Source organism: Adiantum capillus-veneris, chromosome 25, assembly GCF_014529385.1.
Source record: "Adiantum capillus-veneris isolate H3 chromosome 25, ASM1452938v2, whole genome shotgun sequence".
In the NCBI taxonomy this organism is placed as follows: domain Eukaryota; kingdom Viridiplantae; phylum Streptophyta; class Polypodiopsida; order Polypodiales; family Pteridaceae; genus Adiantum; species Adiantum capillus-veneris.
In genome coordinates, this window is record NC_140955.1 from 84,525,006 (window position 1) to 84,548,925 (window position 23,920).

The 23,920-nt window shown below is 43.6% G+C and overlaps 1 protein-coding gene across 1 annotated transcript in view; it reads left to right on the forward strand.

Moving 5' to 3' along the window:
- Window positions 1–20,430, forward strand: part of LOC147425195 (uncharacterized) — a 91,582-nt gene extending 71,152 nt beyond the window's left edge. The window contains exons 9-14 of the mRNA XM_086499434.1: window positions 8,943–9,051; window positions 9,321–9,388; window positions 19,409–19,478; window positions 19,550–19,624; window positions 19,724–19,815; window positions 20,031–20,430. Coding sequence (XP_086355560.1) covers window positions 8,943–9,051; window positions 9,321–9,388; window positions 19,409–19,478; window positions 19,550–19,624; window positions 19,724–19,815; window positions 20,031–20,064 — 448 coding nt within the window. The 3' untranslated portion in view covers window positions 20,065–20,430. The remainder of the gene's footprint in view (window positions 1–8,942; window positions 9,052–9,320; window positions 9,389–19,408; window positions 19,479–19,549; window positions 19,625–19,723; window positions 19,816–20,030) is intronic.
- Window positions 20,431–23,920: the final 3,490 nt, after the last annotated feature.

Here is a 23,920-nt window from a genome sequence, read left to right on the forward strand (position 1 = left end):
CACATTGCACTTTTGGATGCGGTCCCAATGAGGATAGATGGTCAGAAGACCAGTGGGAGCCCAACGAAAGCATCTCCTAAAATTTAGGGAACTGCTATTTTGGGCCGTGAAATGTGTTCACGTCATTACTTCCGGTATGACTAGGGGAACATTTTATAGCTCTGCCGCGAAGTCAACTGGGCAACCGGTCATGATATTTTTAAGCGGCAAACCCGAAACGGGAAAATGCTTGAAAATGCGCCAAGTGTCACATTTTGGTGAACTTTCCTCTTGCAAAAAAATGGGCGCTGATTTTTATGCTGGGAGAAGCCTCATTTGCAACCTGTCACAGGTTAAGAGCTATGGAGTGCTTTCTTTCCCTCTCATGTACAGTGTGGTGCTAGGAGTGATGCCCTGCACACTACACACTGCTCTCTCTCTCCCCTACGTGCAGTTATGTGATGCCCCACAAGAGGGCTACTCATTTGACTGATGTACAGTTGTGTGGGTTCATGCTTTTGTGCTGAGGCAAGAGCCTCCTTGAGCAGGAACAGGGGTAGCTAACTGCTGCTCCAAAGCAGGCACTGGTGAGGGTCATAACCTCACCGTACAGGTGCAAAATCAGCGCTGTGTATGCGCTGTAAATTCACTGTTTTTCAGCCATACGGACGCCAGGATCATTGGGAATCGTGCCCCACTGGCAAAGGACAGTTAGGGGACTGTTTGGGGCTGAAAACAGGGCAAAAACCAGTAAATACAACGTGCTGAATTTACTGTTTTTGGACAGGAATCAGAGGGTATACGACAGTGCAAGCGAGTTCCAGCAGGGGAATTGGTTTCGCGCAAGTTTTTGGGGTTGTTATGCTGCCGAAATTTGGCCAAATCAAATGGTATCTAGGTGGATACACGTGAAGGATTCCCAGGACCTTACCTTGTAATTTACCCTCCTAAAGAATAAAGAAATACCGAAAGGGGCGCCAATTTTGGGGCCTACAGGTTGTCGGCGTCTGCTCGGAGCATTCTAGCTTCCGAGCTGTGTGTGTGATTAAGTGTTAATTCCCATTACAGGTTCTCTTTGCAAAGTGCTCTGTGTGTGTATAAAGTAAAGAATTTCGGGTGAAAGCCAACGCCTACCGCCCTACGGGCCGGTTACATGGTTCCATTGCCGGGATATCAATCACTTTTTCCTCAAAGAGTGAGCCTGGATTGTTCAGGGTAAAGACACACAGTGCAAGAACGCGGGGATTACACTATGGCCGACAAGGGGAAGGGAATTATGGAAGAGTGTTCCTCTCCAAAGGACAGGCAAGAGATTCCTATGGTTTTTGAGATTGGCGAGAGCTCACGGCCACGTCAGTCTGTACCTCCTGTCAACGTGAATGTCCCTCCAGTAGTACAGGGCTTTATGACAGGGCAACTTGAGGATGATGCGTTTAAGACTCAGTTAGTTGCCGCGGTGAATGTCTTTTCGCAGCTGGTGTAGAATCCGAGGTTTATGGAATTCTTGCAAGCGCCACCAGTGCAACATCAAAATAGGCAACCTACGCCGCGTACAGAGCTTGTTGAAGCTCAAGCCCAGGTACTTCATGAGGCGCAGGAGGAAAGGGAACACTCGCATGTTGCGGAGTCGGGGGCTCCAAAGCAGGTTCCTCCCGTGCTTGAACAGGTGGCTAGAACGCCTAATCCACAGGTTATGCCAGTTCAGCCCGCCACCTTTCAGAGCCAGCATGCTGTCTTGAATGGACAGGGAGCTGGATACCAGGCTATGCACTCAGTTTTTCCACCACCCACGGTACATCCTGGGTATTTCGGGGGTGGATCAGTGTTCCAAAGTATGGTTGGTTATGCGTCTGGAAGTCAGCCGTACATGCCAGGAACAGTGTTCGGGGGTATGCAAGGCATCATGCCAAACCCCATGTATGGTACTATCGGCATGCAGCAAGGTTTCCACGGCAACCAGGGCCAGTTTGGGGTGCCACAGGGTCATTTTGGCATGGCTGGTTTTTCTGGACAGCAGCCAGATATCGCACCTCTTACTCAAAATGTGAATGGCCAAGGCGTGCCGATCATGCCTAGTACAGTGCCCATGTTGCAGACCATTCCGTATGACAACTTGGGGGCACTAGAGAAGCCGAAGGCTTACAAAGAAGGTGGTGCAGCGGTAAAGTTCAGTACCTTCAGTGGTTTCGAGGACAAGACCAAGGCACTCACTTTCCTCCAGCAGTTTGATACAGCTTATGCGGGAGGGAATTTTACAGAGGCCTCGAAGGTCAGGAAAGCTGCCACTTTCTTAAAGGACAATGCGCTTACATGGTGGACGACATTGTTAATGCAAGGACAGGCACCCGCCACTTGGGTTTACTTCAAGCAAATGTTTGCATCTGCTTGGCTATCAAATGAATTTGAAGCCGATGTCCTGACAGATTGGCACCAGCTTACGGCAGCTTCGTGCAAGAGCTTGCTGGAGTACAATAGGAGGTTTTGTAAAGCATTACTCTCAGTGACCTCCTACAGATTTGTGCCATTGACAGAGCAGATAGAGAAGTATTGTTGTGGGCTGCCTAAAGGGCTTCGCGATTACTGTACAAAGAATAGAGTGGCTACCCTTACTCAGCTTATGGAAGTTGCGAACACTGGTCTTGCCTTGTTGAAAGGAGAGGACAGTGGATTTCCGAGCAGTGATAAAGGAGGGCAGCAAAAGAAAAATTCAGCGAAGAAGCCCTTTGTGAAAACGGCTCCTGATGCGTCACAGGGGTCAGAACAGGCCACCAAAGATAAGGATTCAGCTGGGACTTCTGGAGCGCAGGCAGTTCCTTCCGAAGTGCTGAGATGTTACCTTTTAGAGCTTGACTTTCAGCCCGGAACTCTTTGCGCTCTAGTTCCCTCGCCTTTTCCTCCCTCATTTTCCATTCAACAAGTGAGCTCTTCTCTTTCTTCCACTCTTCCATGTGAACTTTGCATTCTTTCAACTCTCTTTCAATGGCTGTCATCCTCTTGCTTGTGACCATGAAGTGTGCCGCCATCTTTCTTGCTTGTTTGTTTCACTTCCTTGTGTCCTTCACTTCAGCTGAATCATGGCGGGTATCTTCTATGAGAGTCTCTCTATATGTATTTTTCTCTGCACTTTCTTTTGCTCTGTGTGCACTGCACTGTAGCTATCAGCAGCACGCAGGTAGGCAGTGGGCAGCAGTACAGCAGGGGCCAATTGCAGCAGCAGCAGCAGCGGGTGGGGAAAGGCAGCAGGTACGCGGGGTGGAGCAGCAGCAGGTACGCGGGAGGGAGCTGCAGTTGGTCGCGAACCTACAGCAGCAGCAACAGGTACGCGGGGTGGTGCAGCAACAGGTACGAGAGAGAGAGAGAGAGAGAGAGAGAGAGAGAGAGAGAGAGAGAGAGAGAGAGAGAGAGAGAGATGAAATGAAATGAAATGTTATATAAACGTCTTCAAAACGCCAGAATGACCTATGAGACCAAACTGATACAAAAGTGGTGAATCTGTTACAATGTCTGGGTACCTTAGTACTAAAGTACTAAGTGTGAAAGTGTGAAAATAAATGTGAAAAACTAAATACAAAGTATTAAATAAACTTCTTAGGAGCATTCTGGGTGTCTGGCTAGAATGCTTGTAATCCTTTGTTGGAGTCTCCTCCGGTGAAGTGTGCTTCTGCATCTCGGTCGTGGTCGTTTCGATTTCCTAAGCTCAATCGCCCTGTCAATGAGGGTGCCTTTGGTATGAATGTGGGTACTCCTTTGTGCTGGCTGCTGGCCTCTTGCTTCTCCTTCCACTCCTGCTTCTCTCGATCCGAAGAAATTTGTGATCTGCCTGTGAGGCTGTAGTGCTCTTTGTCTTCTCATTAGATTATCCCTGTGCCGATGTAGTTCCAGTAGGTACAAGCCTAAGCATCTTTGATCTTGGTATTGCATGACTCTATCTAAAGGTCCAAAGCCTTCTTTAAATAGGCAATGGAAACGCCCACGTATCTCATAGTATACGGTGCACTGGCATATGTAGTGTAATTCTGTCTCCGGCTCCATTCTGCATAACTTGCAAATTCTGCTCTCAGGTGGGATTCCCCTAAATCTGCCAAATTCAATTTCCAGATGGTGTGAGGATGTATGAATCTGACCAACAGGACATCTCAAACCATGAAACAGGTGGGTATCCATGTAGCTCGGGCGAATCACAAATCCATCTTCAGATAGCTGTAAGAAGTTTTCTTTTAGTCGGCCATCTTCGTGCCCAATTCTTGTGTAGGGTCTACCCATGTCCTCTTAGTATCCAGCTGTATAAGATCCTGACGGATGATTTTATTAATCTCCGTTCGTGTAATTGCCAGTGATGGAGCCTCAAGAGAGAATTGGAAGGGGAGTAATCTTTCCATACTGAACCCGTGCCTCTGAAACCATGAGGACAGTTGCGCATGCCAGCATGATGTATCCCCTTTCATTGCTAATTGTCGAGAGGATTCGAGGGCCAGTCTCGTATATCGGCAATTATTTGTATCCCACAAACCATGTATAAAGGACACTGATCTGGTAAGAGCTTCAATTTCTATCGGAGGGGCAGCTAGTTCCGCTCGGGTAATCGCGTGTGGTACGGAGGTCTTGGCTCTAATCATTCGGGAAATCATAGATACCAAAGGTTTCTCCATTGACTTCCAATTATCCTGATCCACAGATGGTCCCCAAATCTGGACCCCATAAAGCATAGCCGAAGCCACCACAGTATCAAAGAGCCAAAGTTTTGTTCGTGGTTCCTGAAACTGCACTTGTGAACACATCCTCTCCAACCCTCCCAAGGCCGTAGAGGCTCTGGACGATCTAGCATTCGCTGCTTTCTTAAGAGTAAACTTCGGTCCTGCAAATACCACACCAAGGTGTGTGTATGCATCTGTGTACTCTACTGTATCCTAGCCATATGCAAATGTAGGTGCCGATCTCCTAACCCACTGCGGTGTGGTGTTAAACACCATAACTTTGGTTTTACCCAAGTTTACCGACAGTCCACTGTCCTCCGCGAATTTATGTAATGCATCTAGCTGCCTCTGCATTCCATCTGGTGATTTTGCTATCAATACAATATCATCTGCATACAACAACAAAGGGATCCATGACCCTACAAGTTGAGCACCTCTGTCACCCTCTCTATCAATGTAATCTGATATCTATGTACATACCAAATAAAGTAGGGGACAATGGGCATCCCTGCTTTACTCCAACAGTGGAATGAACAATGTCGGAATCCCCTTCTGGAGTACGTACATAACCAGTTACTGACCCGTATAAGGCCATGATCCCCCAAATAATCTCTTTGGGGACCCCTAACTCTTGCATCCTACGCATCAATCTGGCCCTTGGTACTGTATCAAAAGCTTTCCGAAAATCCACAAAGCAACAATACATCCTTCTCCCGCTTGCTCTTCCTTCCTCAATAATGGCTCTGAGCGTAAGAATATGATCTAAAGTGGAATAACCCCTTCTGAATCCAGCTTGTCCTATTGCCCTTATGCCCTCATTCTCTGCCCATCTACTCAATTTTTGTTCAAGAATGGATGCTTACAGTCGGGTCAATGTGTGACCTACCATAATGGTACAGTAGTTCCCGGGTATCATAGGATCCCCTGAATTGAAAATAGGTACGATAGTAGATAATTTCCAAGATCAGACATGCAAGGACTTCTAAAAGTAGATCCCTGGCATGGATCAGATGTTCTGCTACTAAACCATCATGATCATATGCTCTTCTTGTCTTCATCTTATCAATGGCTTTTTTCACCATTTCCGTAGTAAAGAAAGTACTAGTAGTAGGGCATGGCTCTAGCGGATCTTGTAATGGAGGCTGTCCAGATACCATATATAATGATGTTACATATTGACCCCAAATCTCAGGAGAAGTAATTGTCGGAGGCGGTGAGTGCTCGTGAAATAAACGCCAGGCCTCATGTGAGTCCTGAGTCAAGAAGAGCTGATATAAATCCTTCTCCAGTTTGGCCAAAAATGCCCTTTTCTTGCGACGTACTATACGCCGAAGAGCAATCCGAGACTGCTTATATGTGATGATCCCAAGTGTAAGCTCTTTTTGGACCTGGGTTCTCGTCTCTCTGCATTCCTCGTCATACCAATTGTTTTGAGGCATGTTCCCAGATCCTCTCTTCTGATCAGGTTGAGTATGTGGGTATGCCTCTTGTGCTGCTCCATGTAGTATCTCTGTTAACTGAGAAGTAATCTCCTCTACAGTATATACTGGCTCGGCTGCCCACATCCTATTATAGATCTTTTCCACTTAGACTGAATCAGTCTCTGGCGTGAAAGTATATCTTGTGTGTGTCTTCTTCCTTTGTACTTGAGAGGCATTGTATTGGAAGGAGATTGATAAGGTCAAGAGAGCATGATCGAATGCAATCCCAACCGGTCTGAGTCCCACCTTAAAGTCCTCGATACTAGAAATAAAGCTTGGTGAAGTCATGACATAATCCACTGTACTGGCCCCATGCCTGTGCGGGAAGCATGTGAATCCCCCAGATAAAGGGAAATTCTCTAGACCATTAAGTATGGCCAAACCATGTATAGTTGCCATCTCCATGAGATGTCTCCCATATTCAGTGTGTTCTTTATCCTGTGAGTTTCTGGTAAGCCCCCTCTGTGATAAATTCACTTCTCTGAGCATTTCCTCAGAAGTATCATAGAATACTGCTTGAGAGTTGGCCGTTTTGGCATTAAAGTCTCCTAAGAGAACAATGTCTCCATCTCTAGAGAACTCCCATATGTCATTATTCAATATGGAGAAAGGGGATTGTCCTTTAGGTGAGGAGTAGACTGATGTACTTGGAGGGAAGTAGCATATAGCGATATATAGAAATCTACCTGTCTCGGCTCTCATTCTCACCCACATATACCTTGTTTGCTCATCTTTCCTAATAATCTGTAGTAGTGGTTTCAGCTCCTCTTTAAATAAGACTGCTACTCCTCCTAAACCCTGGCTACCCCGTAGAGATCTCTTGTCTGGTCGACCAGCTGTTTCCCATAAATAACCCTTCACATGTGGCATAAGCTGTCCCGGTATCTGGTGTGTCTCTGAGTAGAAAACTATGTCTCTGTCCCTAAAGCTGTCTTCAAAGGCACCTACATCTAGCCTATATGATCCATTACAATTCCACGCCGCTATCCGGAGCGTCGCCCCATAGGTCTCGCACCGTCATGATGAGCGCTTTTCGAGAACCACTACTTTCCCTCCTTTATAAAAGGCGATTTTCCCCTTTTCTCTTGCTGCCCTGATCTCTGGCATCAACTCTTGCATGTGTGCCACTTGTGCCAATGTAAGGTCATCTCCCAGGAAAATACCGGTTTTCTTAAGAGTTGGCCTCTTCTTTAGAAATTCTTTCCTTATTTCTATATTCGGGAGCGGAGAATAAGTGCCCTATCCTTTACGTTTCCCTTCTCATCGATTCCTTTCTTGCCCACTCTCCATGCACTTGTGTGAGTAGGCTGTGTGATGCCCATGCGTTGTAGCAGTTCCTTCACTACTTCATCTACATTCTCTTTGTCTTTGACTCCTGTGACCCGCACATGCAGAGCCCGATTCTTCCTTTTCTGCTCTTCCTCAATGGTCATATTAATAATGGTGGAGGTAGGTGTGGTCTCGGGCATCTAGGCCTTCCCTTTCTTCGCATCCTCAATCCATTTCTCTGCTTCATCAACCTTTTCTTGTGTCTTAAAAAGACGTTCCGCCCATGAAGATGCCGTTTTCGATTTCTGTTCATCTCCTTCCCCTAGAGCTTTCATCTGATCCTTCATGTCCTCGAGCTCCTTCAGCACCGAAGGTTGGTCGTCTCCCTTCTCCTTAGTTGCAGATTTGCAAGCCGCAAGTTCTCCTTTTAGCTCCTCGATTATTGCATCTTTTTCCCCCATGTGCTTTTCCATATTTGTTCTCCATGCTTCAAAACTTGCTACTGCCTCATCGAGTTTCTTTTGCATAACGCATTCTGTTACATTTACTTCGGCCTTGATTAGGTTTCGTAATTCCGTTTTCAAGATCTGAATTTCCTCATTCTGTATCCTGCGGATCTCTCTCCTTAGTTCTCTCATCATGTCTCCATACATGGAGTTCCTGTAGCTCTCAGCGCTCGCGTGCATTTCCTTCCTTATGTCATCCCTCATATAGTTTAGCTCTGATTTGAGCATCACCTCGACCTTCTCCATCATTAGCTCATCATGTATCCTGGAGGTTTTCCCAACTCGTAAGGATCCTGGTGATAGTACAGTATCTCTGTTTCTCCGTTTAAATGTAGCTGTTTTTTTTTTTTTTTGGGTGGTGTAGCTATCTACACCCGGCCCTTCTCCTTCGGTAGGCAGATCCATCGAACCCGAGCCACAAATGTGGGGTAGGGTACTAGGGTACTAGGGTGAGGGACTGAGAATAGGGCAAAACTTAAAAGTTTAACTTAAAACTTTAACTTAAAACTTTAACTTAAAACTTTAACGTAGGAGGTATGAGGACTTTCTACGCGTAGATAAATGCAAAAAAAGGGGGTGGCCGGGGCGCGCGTAGGACAGGACTTTCTGCGCGTAGAGGAGCTTGCAGAGCGGTTCAAAGCTATGGAGGCACCTGCGAACCCTAGGGTTTCAAGGTGGAGCGAAGCCCCTTCTGGCCAAGCTCTTGCTGAGAGAGAGAGAGAGAGAGAGAGAGAGAGTTCCGCTCCCAGTGCATGTCACCCGTGCGTGTTTTGGTATTTCATTCTTGATTGATGATCACAAAGTACAACTGCCGGGAGGTGTGCTTTGCAATTGACTTCCAAGCTGATCTACTAGAGAGAGAGAGAGAGAGAGAGAGAGAGAGAGAGAGAGAGAGAGAGAGAGAGAGAGAGAGAGAGAGAGAGAGAGAGATTGATTTACTTGTTCTGTCCTTGCTGATAGTCTTCAAGTTTAGATGCTTTCCCATTGTAAGTTTAGTTGTATGCAATTTGTAGGTACCCTGGTGGAGTTGATTATGAGGGACATCGAGTAATGATTGTGGTTGGGGCACATTTTTTATTGAGATGCCTCGATTTGGAGCAATTTCTTCTCTATGTTGTCAAGGTGAAGCTCCATGCTTTCTTTTGTCTGTGGTTGGTTAGGGCTAGAAATGGTAAAAGGTTGATTGATCATTGCCATCACAATTGGAAGTTTGTTTCACAGTTCACTAATGCTAGGATGTTTGCTCTCACATGCTTTAGGTTTTTCCGGTCTAAAATGAACTCAACATTACAATATTTTTTGTGACTTTTTTATTTTTTCAGGTTTTCATTAGAACACAATTTCACTTGGCTTCCGGCTTGGCTTCATTGGTGTTGTGTGATGTTTTGCAGGAATTTGAACCTTTGATCAAAGAAAGTTACAGCATTGTGTACTTCCATTCTGCTGCAAAGCTAAATTTGTGAGTAAGGCTTACAGATCTACAAGTTTTTTGTGGATTTCTTAGTTACGTGTTTTCTTTATGGCTCTTCCAAATCGCATAAATGTAGCACAACGAGGAAAGACTACAAATAGTAGATGACTCCCTCACTTCTTTAGTCTGCAACCTTTCAACTCAAATTCAAGTTTTGACACAGAGTTCTCTCTATTCCTTTGCCCCCCTGTGGTAGCTGCGCTTAAACTCAACCCCCCCTCCCCCATGCTAGCTTTAAAGGATGTGTTTGTTTAACATTGCAAGGTGGAGAATCGCCTTCAACGTTTAACATGAATGATTGATATATACACTTTGAGCTTTGGTCGATGGTTGAAAGAACTAAACAGCCCTGTAGGTGGCTGACACCATGTGAAATAACTAGGGGTAAAATTGGGTGTAGCTAGCTATCACATCTTCAGTCTACAATGCTGCGTCATCAAGTGTATGGATCTTGTGTTTTTTGTCGCGTTTTACAGTGGGTTTCACGTTGGTAGTCTGTACAGGTCCACATCAGCAGTTTTGTGGTGTCTGCAAGTGCGACATCAGTAGGTTGTGGGTCTAGAATGTTATCCACCCATTCACAATAACGGTTATAATAGGTTGTGGATAACATCCAACCATTACAACAGGTCTAGACCACTTAGCCACAACTGTGTCTTAAGTCTGTCTACGAGTTTTGCGGGTCATAAGACCGTCTAGGATGGGTCAATGAACCATGGAACACCGCTCAAAGTGAGTCTCATCATCCAACAAGTCCAAAACAAATTCAAACACAGTCAAACAAGTTCAAACGGATTCCAAAAGGCCCAAACAAGTTTAATCAGAATCAAACAAGTTCAAGCAAGCCCGAACAATAAATCCAAACGGATTTTCAAACAGGTATCCAACCAATTCAAAATACAGACATATCCACTTTTCCATAGAGGTGGATCTCAATCTCCATATTCTTCCAAAGTGCTTGTATGTGGCATGCCCATCTTTCTATGTCCAAGAAAGCTTTTTATTTGTTATCCGTAAACAACCAAAGAAATTATTCAAAGATACCAATTGAACATATGTTGAAGTTTTTGCAAAAATCCTAATTTTCTGCCGAAAACCCTCATTTTTGATAGTTGTCAAAATTGAAATCTGTTTGCATCAATGTGCAGGGCTCATTGACAAGATCCTCTTTGATTTCTGCAACATCTTCAAATTCTGACCTATTTGAGAGTTTTGAAATATTTTGAATCACTGGAAAAGCATAAAAAACCTTTCTTTTTCCTTGCTTTCTATGGCAAAAACGACCATATTTAGCCATGGAACAATTTATAGATGATTTTTGATGTTTGCAATGCTCCTTGGTCAGCTTCTGGTCATTGTTGGTCAAACTTGTCAAAAACTTTAAAGGAGTCAAATCTACTTCTTTGCTTCCTTTGTCCTCTGTTATTATACCTAAAAAACCTACGATTCTCCATAGAAATCACTTGAGTCTTTTGCTTCTCCTCTATTGACGTTATTTAGATTGTGGCTTTGTAATTTCTTCTTCTTTCATTTACACGGTGATGGTTTTGCTTCCATGTTGCAACTTTGTAGCAAGCATAGGTTTGCTTGCCGCAACTGTGTAACAAATTTGAGGATAGATTTTCTTGCCGAAATAGAAAATTCATGAGTTCTGATACCACTGTAACCGGCTGCACCACATGCCAAGTGGGAAAACGTTGATACAGAGTTATAACACAATCGGAAGAGAATTGGAAATACAGTTTCTTACTTGAACCTGGAGAAGATGTAGGAGGCAGAAAACCTATCAGCGAGTGTTGGCCCTTGAATGGGTGTCTCTACCTTTTTGCCTTTGTTGTATCAATCAACATTTGTGTGTACATAGTTGAGTGAGACCAGTCACATAATTTGAGTTACAACTCGCAGATTTGGCCACATGTAGCTTTCGAGGCTCGAAAGCGATTCTAAAAGCAACTTAAAGACATCTATATTTGCAACTGACTAGCTAAAAGGAACTTGGCTTGAAAAATAACCCACATGGGGCTTCCTCAACTTCAACCTATGCTGCCACATCATTAGCTGTACGGATCCCACGTTCTCTACTGTGTTCATGTTGTCATTCCGTATAGATTTATCTCAACAATTTTGCCGTGTCAGCAAGTGCCACATTAGCAGGTTTTCACAATACCAGTTTTGACGAATCACGTGTCCTTTCTTACTTTGTGTTCCCTTTTTGGAATTTGCACAAATGAATCAACTTGTTTACAAGTCTTTTGGCCGAGACTCAAAAAGGATGTGGAAGAGTTTGTGCGCAGTATGCCAGAAGGTCAAGTTTGATAGGCATAAGGCACATGGATTGTTACAGCCTTTACCCATACCCACCCACCCTTGGGAAAGTATTGCAATGGATTTCATTTTTGATCTCCCGAGAACACAAAATGATCACGATGATTTTCCGATTACATGGCACGTCTAAGACGATTGTCTCCGACAGAGACCCCGGATTTATGAGTTTGATTTGGAAGGCAATTTGGGAGAACATTGGCACGCGGTTGCAGTTCTCGTCATCGTTCCACTTGCAGACTGACGGACAATCTAAGATTGCCAATTCAGTGGTTTTAGATTTATTGAAGTCTTGTATCTCGGATCAGAAGACTCAATGGGAAAAGAACTTACCTTTGGTGGAATTTGCCTACAATAACAAGATACACTCTTCGACGGGGAAGACGCCATTTGAGATTGTTGAAAGTGTTGCGAAGGTCCCATCCTTCCTGAGCACGAAAGATTAGATACTTGAAGCGGATGAATATTCGCGAGATTTGGATACGGCTTTTGCCAAGGTTCGCGAGACTTTGCAAAAGTCTCAAGAACGACAGAAAAAGGCAGCGGATCGCCATCGTCGCGACTTGAAATTGAAGGAGGATGATTGGGTGCTCTTACGTTGTGAGAAGGCACGCCTAAGAAAGAAAAAGGGAAAGGAGAGGCTTTTTCCAAAGCTTAGTATGCGATACTACGGACCTTTCCAGATTACTGAAAAGATAAATGATGTCTCCTTCCGATTGAAACTGCCAGATACTTGGAGGATTCACAATGCATTTCATGTGGGTCTCTTGAAACCTTTTAAGGGTGATGTGGCTGATGATAGGGAGCCTGATGAGCAACCAGAAGTGGAAGAAAATGAGGAGATCCTTGTTCCTGAACAGATTTGGCACATAAGGATACGGAGACTAAAGGTAAAGTCCGAAGGTGGTTCTTGGTTAAGTTCAAGAACTATCCTGCATTGGATGCGAAGTGGATGGAGGAGGAGGACCTAGCAGAAACTCAGATTGTGAAACTTTACCTCGATGCTTTGGTTTAGCATAGTCTACTCCAAACGGAACCCCGAATTCAGCTTGGCCGAAGATCTGGTGCAGTGGGATGCACAAGAGGGGAGTTACTCCGCTCCTTTGTCAACATGTGCCTTGATTTTGATACTAAAGTCACTAATGTCTCTTTGAGCTTCAGGGATATTGAGAGCTGACAGTATTCTGCTGGATGACTTTATGAAATGGAATTCCTGATTATGATACTGATTTGGTCTTGACTTCTTTTAAGTGCAGAAACTGATAGACGAAATGACTGCAGCATTTTGGTCTGATTGATCTCGAATAGACATGGTTGCAATAGGGGTTAGTCAATCGGACATCGATGAGGTCCCGATTGGACCTACATGTGATTGCTAGCTACGTTGCCGATAAATCATGGTCTACGATTCGAATGAATGTTGAATGTCATGTGATGTCTAGTGATGTCCCGTGATGTCGTGTGATGTGACTGTCGATTTGGTACATGTGCTAGATGTGTGTTCCTAGTACGTAGGTACTAATAGTCAGTGTCTGCTAAGACGGTTTATGGCTTTTGTCGGTTTTGCAGGCGTAATCGCGGTCGATTACAATGCTTTCAAGAGGAGGTATGTCACAAAGTGATGACGTGGCTACCGACAACAGAAACCCTAATTTCTGCCAAAACCCTAAAATTCTTGCAAACCCTAATTTCTGCCAGAAACCCTAATTCCCGGACATCACGGAGATGGGGAAAAAAAATATTTATTATTTTTTTAAAAAATATTTTTGAGCAACGCAAAATCCCAGCTTTTGGCTTTTTGCTATGAAAATAATTGGATGAGAGAGAGAGTTGAATTGCTTTATTTTTACTCTCATTGAGAGAGAATGAGAATCTGCTTTTGCTTTCAAGCTTTTGGGCATCCCTTGTAACATTTAAATATGTGGTGAGGGCCTCACTTCTCTGAGGATCTGGAAGCAAAGTCTGAGAGTGAAACCCTAACCGCTCTCTTGTACTTTGATGATTGATTAATACATAAAGAAATACCGAAAGGGGCGCCAGTCTTCGGGGCCAATATCTCTAGGCACGGAACTCCGCGGGCTAGTGAAAATCTATTGTGATTTGTGAATTGTTTTAAAGTGGTTATTTGGTGCTGTCGCAATTGATTCTTGACTTGGAGTGTCCAAGTTTGTTACAGTGTCGCGTCTCTCTCTCTCTCTCTCTCTCTCTCTCTCTCTCTCTCTCTCTCTCTCTCTCTCTCTCTCTCTCTCTCTCTCAGTTCAGTTGTTATTGAAGTGCTAAAAGTCTGTTCAATCTGTTCTTTTCTATTAGCACGTGGTGCCCGTCTTGTGACAGTGGTATCGGAGCATCACGCGTGTGCTTTTCTGAAAGCATACCGATCCTACAAAAGAGCAAACAGAGCAAACCAGAGACTACTAGAAATTGTTATTTGAAGTATCTTCGGGTCTCGACCCCTGACTTATTAGCCACTCCTACCGTTACTTCATCGCGCATGAGGCGCACTCCCGTCTTCACCGCTCATGTCTTACATGGCATAAGCCATAAAGAACCCAAGACATGGAATTCATGGATTCAGCATAATATTTGTAGTTTCTGCTCAACGAGCTTCACGACATTCTTTCGCGGCATCCTCAGCAGAATCTTCCGATGCTGCAAAGTTTTCAACAATTTTTGAACTACATGTTACCCCCTCTGATGCCCCAGGTGGTACCTCCTCCTCCGACCTCAGAAAGTACAAGAGCTTCCAACTGGCAACCTTCTCAGCCGTCTGTTCCGGTTGGGGGTGTTTTCAAGAATATGGTGCAGTCATCTGACCTTGATCCAGTGCAACCACCTTTGCCGCCATTGCCCCCACCTCCACCACCACCACCGCCACCGGGCTACAATGGTTGGAGCCCGTATGGATACCCTTATTATCTATACCCAGGATCTGCACCTAACCATTCCAAAGATTTCAAAGATGGTAGCATGACAGTCAAATTTTTCACTTTTTCTGGGGTGAAAGATCGCAAGAAAGCATTGCAGTTCCTACAGCAAACAACATCTATGCTTTGGGGAACTATACAGAAGAATCCAAGATTTCTCGAGCAGTGGGATTTCTTAAAGATAATGCTATGCAATGGTGGAGTTCAATCGCGACACAACCGCATGCTCCAAGGACCTGGCAAGCTTTCAAGAGAGTTTTTGCACGTAGTTACATGACTTCTATGTTTGAAGTCCGGATTTTGGCAGAGTGGGGCAACTTGAAAATGCTTGCCACTGAAACCATGGACGACTATAACCAAAGGTTTCTAGACGTGTACCTTTCGGTGTCCTTTAGGTTCATTTCCTTGGTGGACCAATGCAAGTTTCTCGACGTGTACCTTCCCATGTCCTTTTTTTAAGTTCATTTCTTGGTAAGTTTTCAAGACAGTTTTTGCACGCAGTTACATGACTTCTATGTTTGAAGGCCGGATTTTGGCAGAGTGGGGCAACTTGAAAATGCTTGCCACCGAAACCATGGACGACTATAACCAAAGGTTTCTCGACGTGTACCTTCCGGTGTCCTTCTTTAAGTTCATTTCCTTTGCAGACCAGTGTGAGCGCTACAGCATTGGACTACCATCACCATTGCAGGAATATTGTCTCTCCAAGCAAGTCTCTACTATGCAAGAGCTTATGGACCATGCCGCAGTCGGCTACAAATTGATGAAGGGAAAGCTAGAGTTTACCACAGAAGAACCTCCGGCCACTAACCACAACTCTCGCCAACAAAGAACAAATTCTCGAGAGTCTCGTGAAACTACAAAGGCCTCGTTTGACATCTCAACAACGAGACACCTTACTACAAGAAGGCCGATGTTTTGGATGCTTTCTAACAGGACATAACTATTTTGGTTGTCCCCAACGCACTGATAGACCTGCGGAGCTGACTTCCGCGTCGACGGTCGACAGAGACCCAGGACCATCTCCAGCCAAACGAGCTAAACCGGCCATTGGATTAGTACCTGATATCTATGGCATACGCCTTGAAAGTACAAATGAATTGTGTCGAGCATATGGCAAAGTCAACGGTTTGAAAGCCCTAATTTTCTTTGACCCAGGAGCTACAGAGAACTTCATCCATCCAGAATTCTTAAAGCAGATGGACTTTGATTTTGATGCAGAGGGTGGAGAAATTAAAGTTGAGCTAGCCACAGGGCAAACTTAGAAAGTTGTACCACTCATTGGTGCTCTTCCAGTGACAATCCAAGATTATCATGGAAAAGCTGATTTCCACATTATGAAGTTGGGCAATTGTGAAGTTCTATTAGGCATGCCTTGGCATGACAAGAATGATGCGACTCTCCAGGTTCGGAACCGAACCATCACCGTGATGCAGAAGGGCAAGCCAGTCATCGGTTGTTCGAACAAAATCCTGAATGAACTCTCTAGTTCTTTTATAGCTAGATACTTTTGAACTTTGTTTGAGAAAGTATTGTTTGAAACTTTGTTTGAAATTTGTTTAAAATGGATGGTATTTGTTTTGAACCTGTCTTGGTGCTAATTTGAAATGTTTGACTCTGGTTTTAATAATGGTTTCAATGGTTGGTGATTTTACTCCCGGGTGGAGGGTGAGAAATGATGTTTGAGAATGCTTGATCATACTCATGGCCCGGACCCTTGTGGTTATTTGCGGGGGGAGTATTGAATGATTGAAAAGTGTTGTTTTTACTCATGGCTCGGACCCTTGTGGTTATTTACGGGGGGAGTGTTGTTGTTGTTACTCATGGCTCGGACCTGCATGGTTATTTACGGGAGGAGTATTGAGAAGTCTGAGCAGCGGTTACTCTTAGCACCTCCAAACGACGCAAGCTGCGGTTTGGGGGGCGCTTGGTTGTAAAAGGCCTCTATATCTCATGGCTCGGACTTTTTTAGGTTATTTGCGGGAGGAGTGATGAGGGAGTCATTGAACAGCTCATGGCCCGGACCTGGATGGTTATTTGCGGGGGGGGGTGTTCATCGAGGGCTTTATGTTTCTATGTCTTGTAACAAGCATATGTGAGCATTTGTGTTGCGTTGTGATGTGCCAACCACTGAATATTCCTAATTGGATGAGATTGCTCGGGTATGTAATTTTAGTGCATCAAGACACCCGTGGAAGATCAGTGCGGTCTGGGTGTGATGGCTAATTTTACTACGCCGGAATATCGAGAGTTCCGATCTGGACGAAAGGAGAAGCCAACTCCTTGGTTAAAAGAGCTGAAAGGAGAAGCTAACTCCTTAACAAAAAGAGCAAATTGATTGTCCCTCGGAAATTTTTGAGTTAACTTGAGTTGTTTTGTAGATATGCTGTAATCGTGTACGATTACTCTCTTTCAAGAAGGGGAGATTTCACAAACTGCTGATGTATCAAAGCCGTGAAGAATGGAGCCAACTTGCAGATGCCGGCCGAGGGGCCTAAACCCTAAGAAGAACAAGTAACAGAAGAAGTCTTACCAACTTATGGGGACCCTGTCCGATGGGGCCCCAAGTGACATATGGATTAAAATAAAGGAGGACACACACACATGCGTAGTAGCTGATGAAGTGGCAGTTTTCGGATTTTTCGTTGACAATGTTGACGTGGCAGATTTCCGCAAAACGCGCTGATAGTGCTGACGTGGCAATTGTACGGAATTTCGTGATTTACACTGACAGCTTTTTGACATTGCATTTGGACCAGAAGCTTTTGAGTTTGAATGTAAACTGCTTTTCATAGGCCAAGGGCCTTTAAATATGTGCTAAGGGCTCATTCTTTGGCATGCTTCCTGGAGAAGGTGCGGAGTCTGGAGTACCGGCTTGTACTGTGTTGATGCAATATAAAGAAATACCGAAAGGGGCGCCAAGGTTTGGGGCCAATACTGTCTGGGGTGGAATTCCACCACTCCGTGTCACGTGTCATCTGAGGTCTCTCTCTCTCTCTCAGTTCAATTGTTATTGAAGTGCTAAAAGTCTGTTCAGTCTTATCTTTTCTATTGGCATGTGGTGCCCGTCTTGTGACAGTAAGAAACCAAACTATGGCGAGAAGTCCTAGGAGAAATTTGAGAGAGTCTCTCTTGCAAACCGAGCAAAATCTATACTGTTGTGAGTGCATCAAAGAGTTCCGGAAGGATGAGATGGTTGTATAGTGATCTAGGTGTATCAAGAGTTTTGGACGGAATGAGATGGCTAGATTGAATGATTGAAAATACGGTGTTTAATGTGAACTAACTGTGTGATTTTGTGAACTGCATGCTATGTGGATATACTGTCTTGTGGGGATGGTCATGGGCATGGTTTGCTTGATTGAAATGTGAAATGAAAAGATATGAATCTAATAGTGACAGGATTTAGTAGATCAAGATATCTGTGAAAAGATCAACATGGTCTGGATGTGATTGCTAAATGGTTACAATGATCAGGATTTGTATCTGAGATCCGCGAGAGAAATGTGATTGATCAGTGAGTGATGTCTTTGTAGAAGTGCTAGATTGGCGGAGTCTGGTGCATGAGACTTAGAGCCAGTGTCTACTGAAGTAAGTTTTTTTTCTTTGTCTATTTTTGCAGGCGTAATCGACGGTGATTATGCCTGTTTCTAGAGGGGGAAATGTTACAAGGTGTTGGCATGACCAAGTGGAGGAGAAATGGTCGAGTGGACAAGAGAAACTGAGCGGACCAACTTAAAGAACTCCTGAGCACCGGCCGTGGGGCCTAAAACCCTAGAAATCAAAATCTTGATCTTTGGCCTAGCTGCTTGTAAAACGCACTGGCATGACACGTGGCAGGATTGCGCGATTTGCGTTGCTGAAGCCACTTGGCAGGTGTATGGATTTCCGCATTTGGCACTGGCTACTGACGTGGCAGTTTTTACGTGAGCTTTTGAGAACAATTTCTTTGGGTTACATTGCTTTTTTAACTGATGCTTTTGGGCATCCCTTGTAAGTTTAAAAGAGCCCTTGGGCCTCTCACTCTGCAAAGCATCTGGACGCAGAGTTTGAGAGCAGAGGACCCGTGGGAGTTGTACTTTGCAGTGAGCAATAATAAAGAAATACCGAAAGGGGCGCCAGTCTTTGGGGCCAGTGCTTCTGGGCGCAAAAGTCGCCGTGCCGTGTCTACTCTCTGTCTCTCTCTCTCTCTAGTAAAGTTCAGTAATTTTGAAGTTTTTGTTTGTGTGTGGCTATTGATTTCAATTTCTTGCTTGGAGTATCCAAGCTTATAACTGCCCACATCAGCTGGCACATCGGCATGTTTGTACATGCTGCGTCTGCACCTAACTGTACAGCCCCGCGCAAATCATGCTGCGAAGTTTGGGCTGCTGCTGGCAGGGGCATTGGATTCTGCTCCAATCGGCTCTTCCCTCTGCCCCCACCCATCTCGGGTCGGGTATGTTGATACCACATCACCATGTTGTGACAAGCTTTGACACAATCTTTTGAATGCTGGTTGTCGAAGTTGTTGGCTAGATGAAGGGTAGTTGTAGAGTTCAATGAGGCTGACAGTTCATCATATATGTGATAATTGGTCACTATATAAGCCTCACTATACCTGCAGCCTCACTATGCCTGCAGTCTCATTTATGTATCTCTTCTACCTTGACAACACAAGCTATACCCAGTATTATCTTTTCAAGGCGTTAGCCGTACCTTGTTTTTCTCTACATGTAAAATGTTGTGAGCATTGAATGTGTTGTTATTTTGCATGCTTCAGTGTCCCAGATACTGGATGGATGAGGCGTATACACCATGTCATGGGACCCAGACATAAGTCTAACTTACATGTAAGCTTACATGGTGCTTGAATTTTTTAAAGTGTGGTTATATAAACTTATAATTGTACACTGTCTTGTAGAAAATATACATGGTTCACCCGTCCCTGGGTTTAAAAGCGAGCGTACTGTTGTTGAGATTACTTGCAGATTCACAGGTGTTTGTGTATTTTTGGTTTTGGCTAATAGAGAATATTCTTTCCATCAGAGGATGCTTCATGTGTTAAGGAAATCAATGGCATTTTATCTGTTTGTAGGTGTGGGGAAAGGTGGCATATGTGGAGACGCTGTCTGCTTTGTTCAGATATGTGCCTCAAGACCAGCTAACAATTCCTGACTTTGTTTTTCAGTAAGCACTTTCATTTACTTTTGGACCTTTGAAGGAAAATTTTATTGGTGAAGGTGGATGAGATGTCCCCCCCCCCACCAAAAAAAAAGAAAACACACACACACACACACACACACACACACACACAAACACACGTGCATGGGCGAGCATTTGCACGCACGCACGTGCGAAACAGATTTCATGGACTGCTACATTTAACGGCAGCTTAAATGCAGGCATGATATGGATCTGCGAGGTCATTTTGTATAGTACCCTGGTAGGACTCGTCTAAGAGGAACTCATGGTTCTTGGGAGAACTCTGGATGCCGTCACAATTTGTACAAATTACAAAACGACAGCCCGTCGATGGCCAGAACAGCTTTCTTTTTATTTGGAGTCGAAATGCAGCCCCGAAGAATCCAGTTTATAGGAAATTGTTACTGTTCTCACATGTAGGGATACCACAACTATGGTTTTGTATATAATAGTCAATGGTTCTTTAGATAGTCATTGTGTTATAATCAGTCCCTCTACCGACTTCAAGTGTAGAATGATGTAGTGTTTTATTTTATTTCAGCCTTACTGTGTAAAAGGATCCTTTGAAGCAGGTTATACGAGTCTTTCATGTTTTCCATTTTGCATTCATTTGATGCCCACGGACGTTTTCTGTGGGCACTGAGGTAAGTTTTGACCTCTTGTCAGACATTATAAAATCTGCTAGAGACTTGTGCTTGCACTCATTGAAAAAGGCAACCCTTACCACTAAGCTTTAAGTCGATGCACAGCCAAGGTTAAGAACTTGTGGGAAACTCCCAAGGGCCTGCCTGCACGCCACACGTACAAGTGTCTACTTTGCAAGCATGCTACCCTCTGCAAACAGCTTTTCTGAGAATGTAACATATTTTCTACAGACTTTCCTTGAGAACTCCTAGGCTCCTAGGGGGGAGAAACCTCAAAGATCCATCCGACGATGGGTCTTGAACTCAAGACTTGATACTCAACAGGGGGTATGGGAAGATCAATAGATCAATTTACCACTTGAGTAAAATAACGGTTAGTTTTTTTCCACACAGAGAGAGAAGAAGAAGAGAATCTTAACGTCGTAGGAAGCTACCCCAAGAGACCTCAAAGATCTATTCGTCTAGAGTTGAACTCAAGACTTGTTATTCAAGAGGGAAATGGCATAACCAATCTACCACACTTGAGAGAGAGAGAGAGAGAGAGAGAAATGAAATGAAATGTTATATTAACTTCTTCAAAAGACCAAAGTGACCAATGAGACCAAAAAGTTACAATGTGGATCTGATACAAAGTCAGAGTAACAAGATGACAAAATGATAAAATAAAATACTATGGAATCCTAAACTGCTAGGTGCTAAGTAGCTAGTTGGGATAGCTAGATCACAAGAGATCCAACATTGGTCGTTGGCGGATCTCATCAATCTCTTCCATTGTCAGTAGAAACAACCCGCCACCTTCAACACTGGAGGTGTTTCTTGGAATTAGAGTAAGGGTGCATGCTTCTATGACTGTGTTTTGGGTAAAAATTGTGCCTGCTTCATGAGACTACTGATGCATAGAAGTGGCTAAACATTTTGACATAAAAATTGTTGGCATGCAAATTGCATTCTTTGGTATTCTCCAAACCGTTGCAAATGTGAAGTAACTATGCAGAGAAGTGAGCTTGAAAAAGGGTGAAGATCTACATTAGGTAATTTGGAGTTGCATGTGTATTTGCGTGGTACTGTGTTAGAAATTGCTTGTTGTCATGAAATTGCCAGGTATCTTTCATTGTTGTGCATGTTGTAAAAAGTCGTTATTGCTCCATATACAATGAGCCATGTCATTCACTTTAAACCTTGGAAAGATCATGGTACAATTTTAAGATAGCTGAATTAGCATTGTTAGAACTCCACTAACCTCTAAGCTTTAAAAGTTGAGTCTAAGAATAGGCAATCTACACAACATCGAAATAAAGATGAGCTCTCAAATAATGTTGGAGGCATCCAATAAAATGACCTAAACTAGCATAAATATTTGCTTTAGCAATTCAAAACTTCCTTTAGAGCATTAATGCACTTAAATTCCAGGGACAACTTTAGAAAGCCATCTCTAGACAATTTGAATATAATGTACCAGGCATGTGAAAACCTATGGGCTACGGCAAGGCACCTCTAAATCGACAACCCTAGCTTGATGGTGCACAAACTAGAGCTTCATCCTTCACCATTAGAGCTCAACCCTTCTAGCAAAGGATGAGCAGGTTCTAGGGATAATCATAACAACACTTCATGATAACTATGTACATTGTATTGATGACGGTGAGAATGCACATCAAGATTTGGAAGGTATTGAATAGAACTTTGGAGTAGGAGTGAATAAAAGCAGAGTAGCCTTAAGAATCAATTGTGCAAGCTCAACATGGATGAAGGTTAGGAAATTATTGCAAGCTTGGTGAATATGCTAAAAAGCATGATCACTACATCAAGAGTGAAGTGCTTGAGGATAAAATGATTGCAAGTTTCTTGGGTGATTTGCCTAAATCATTTGACCACTTAGTCACTATTCTTCAAAAGAGGAAACCAATACTTGGCATTCAAGATGTATTGAAGTCATTGCAAGAGGAAGAGAGGAAGCACAAGTGGGACACACCTTCAAAGGAAGGAGGCTAGTTGCATCTTCATCAAACAATAGCAAGAAGTGTAAGGGATATGGAAGATCGGCAATTTGCAAAGAATTGCTCCACCATTAAATATTGTTGGTATTGAAGAAAGACAAGTCATATTACTGCCAATTGTTATTCAATAAAGTAGTCTAGTACGAGGAGCAATAGCAACAAGAGAAACAAGCTAAAGGGAACAACAAATATAGCAGAGGCAAATCATGAAGAAGAAGAGGAGCAAGAGAGCAACCATATCTACTCCATGGATGGTGGTTACACTAATGGTGACATCTTGGAGAAGACAAAGTTTTCTCTCCTTAGACCCAAAGTCCTTTTATGATAGCCTAAAGAGATTGGTTCTACCATGATTACCTTCTCATATGTGGAGCTTTGTTATCTTATGAGGCTAGTCATAGTCCAAAGTTGGCGCTTGAACAAAGTGAATATCCGATCGGCCAAAAAAGGTTCGGGCCTAGACCGAATGCAACCTAGCATAAAATGAATGGGAGATTGGGTGCATACTAGTCATATATAAGTATGCCCTAACCCTAAATGAAGCGGTAGAGTGGTGTAACTCTAACAAAATGATCCTTAAATTTGTGCAAATATTTAAAAAAAACCTCAATTAAAAAAGTACTCAGAATATCCTACACATTTCAAAAATTCTGCTAAAAACTCTCAACATGTTTGCAAACTCTACCAATCTTCCTAGAGTATTTACTATCAATCTTCCATAAACCTTGCAAGACATTATGTTTTGCAGCTTTTTCATACTAAGATTCATTCTCCCTCAAACACAAGAAGTTTTTGACAAATTTTTACAATAATTCCCACATTGTGACTTTCTTCAACATCATGAGCTTCTGTGAGGGATGCACCGCATACCTAGCTAGGTACGATTGGGGGCAAGGACCATCAGCCCGGTGGTCCACTGTCCCCAATCGTACCTAGCTAGGTATGTGGTGCCTCTCGAGCAGAAGCTCATGATGCTATGCATTGTATGAAAAAGACTCTGTTTTCCTACATTAGAAAATTTTTAAATCTTCTTGTGAAAGGAAGAGGAAGAAATACGAATTCTTAGTGATAATGTGAGCTCATGGGATGAAACAAGTCTTTATTTGCAGTCACAAATGTGCTGTTTGCAAGCACATAAGTGATTTTTTTGGTCCAGGGCATTGGCCTGGTGGTCCACTGTCCCCAATTGTACCTAGCTAGGTATGCGGTGCCTCTCGAGCAGAAGCTCATGATGCTATGCATTGTATGAAAAAGACTCCGTTTTCCTACATGAGAAAATTTCTAAATCTTCTTGTGAAAGGAAGAGGAAGAAATAGGAATTCTTTAGTGATAATGTGAACTCATAGGACGAAACAAGTCTTTATTTGCAGTCACAAATGTGCTATTTGCAAGCACATAAGTGATTTTTTTGGTCCAGGACACTTGAAGGTATTCCTAATGGCTTCAAAA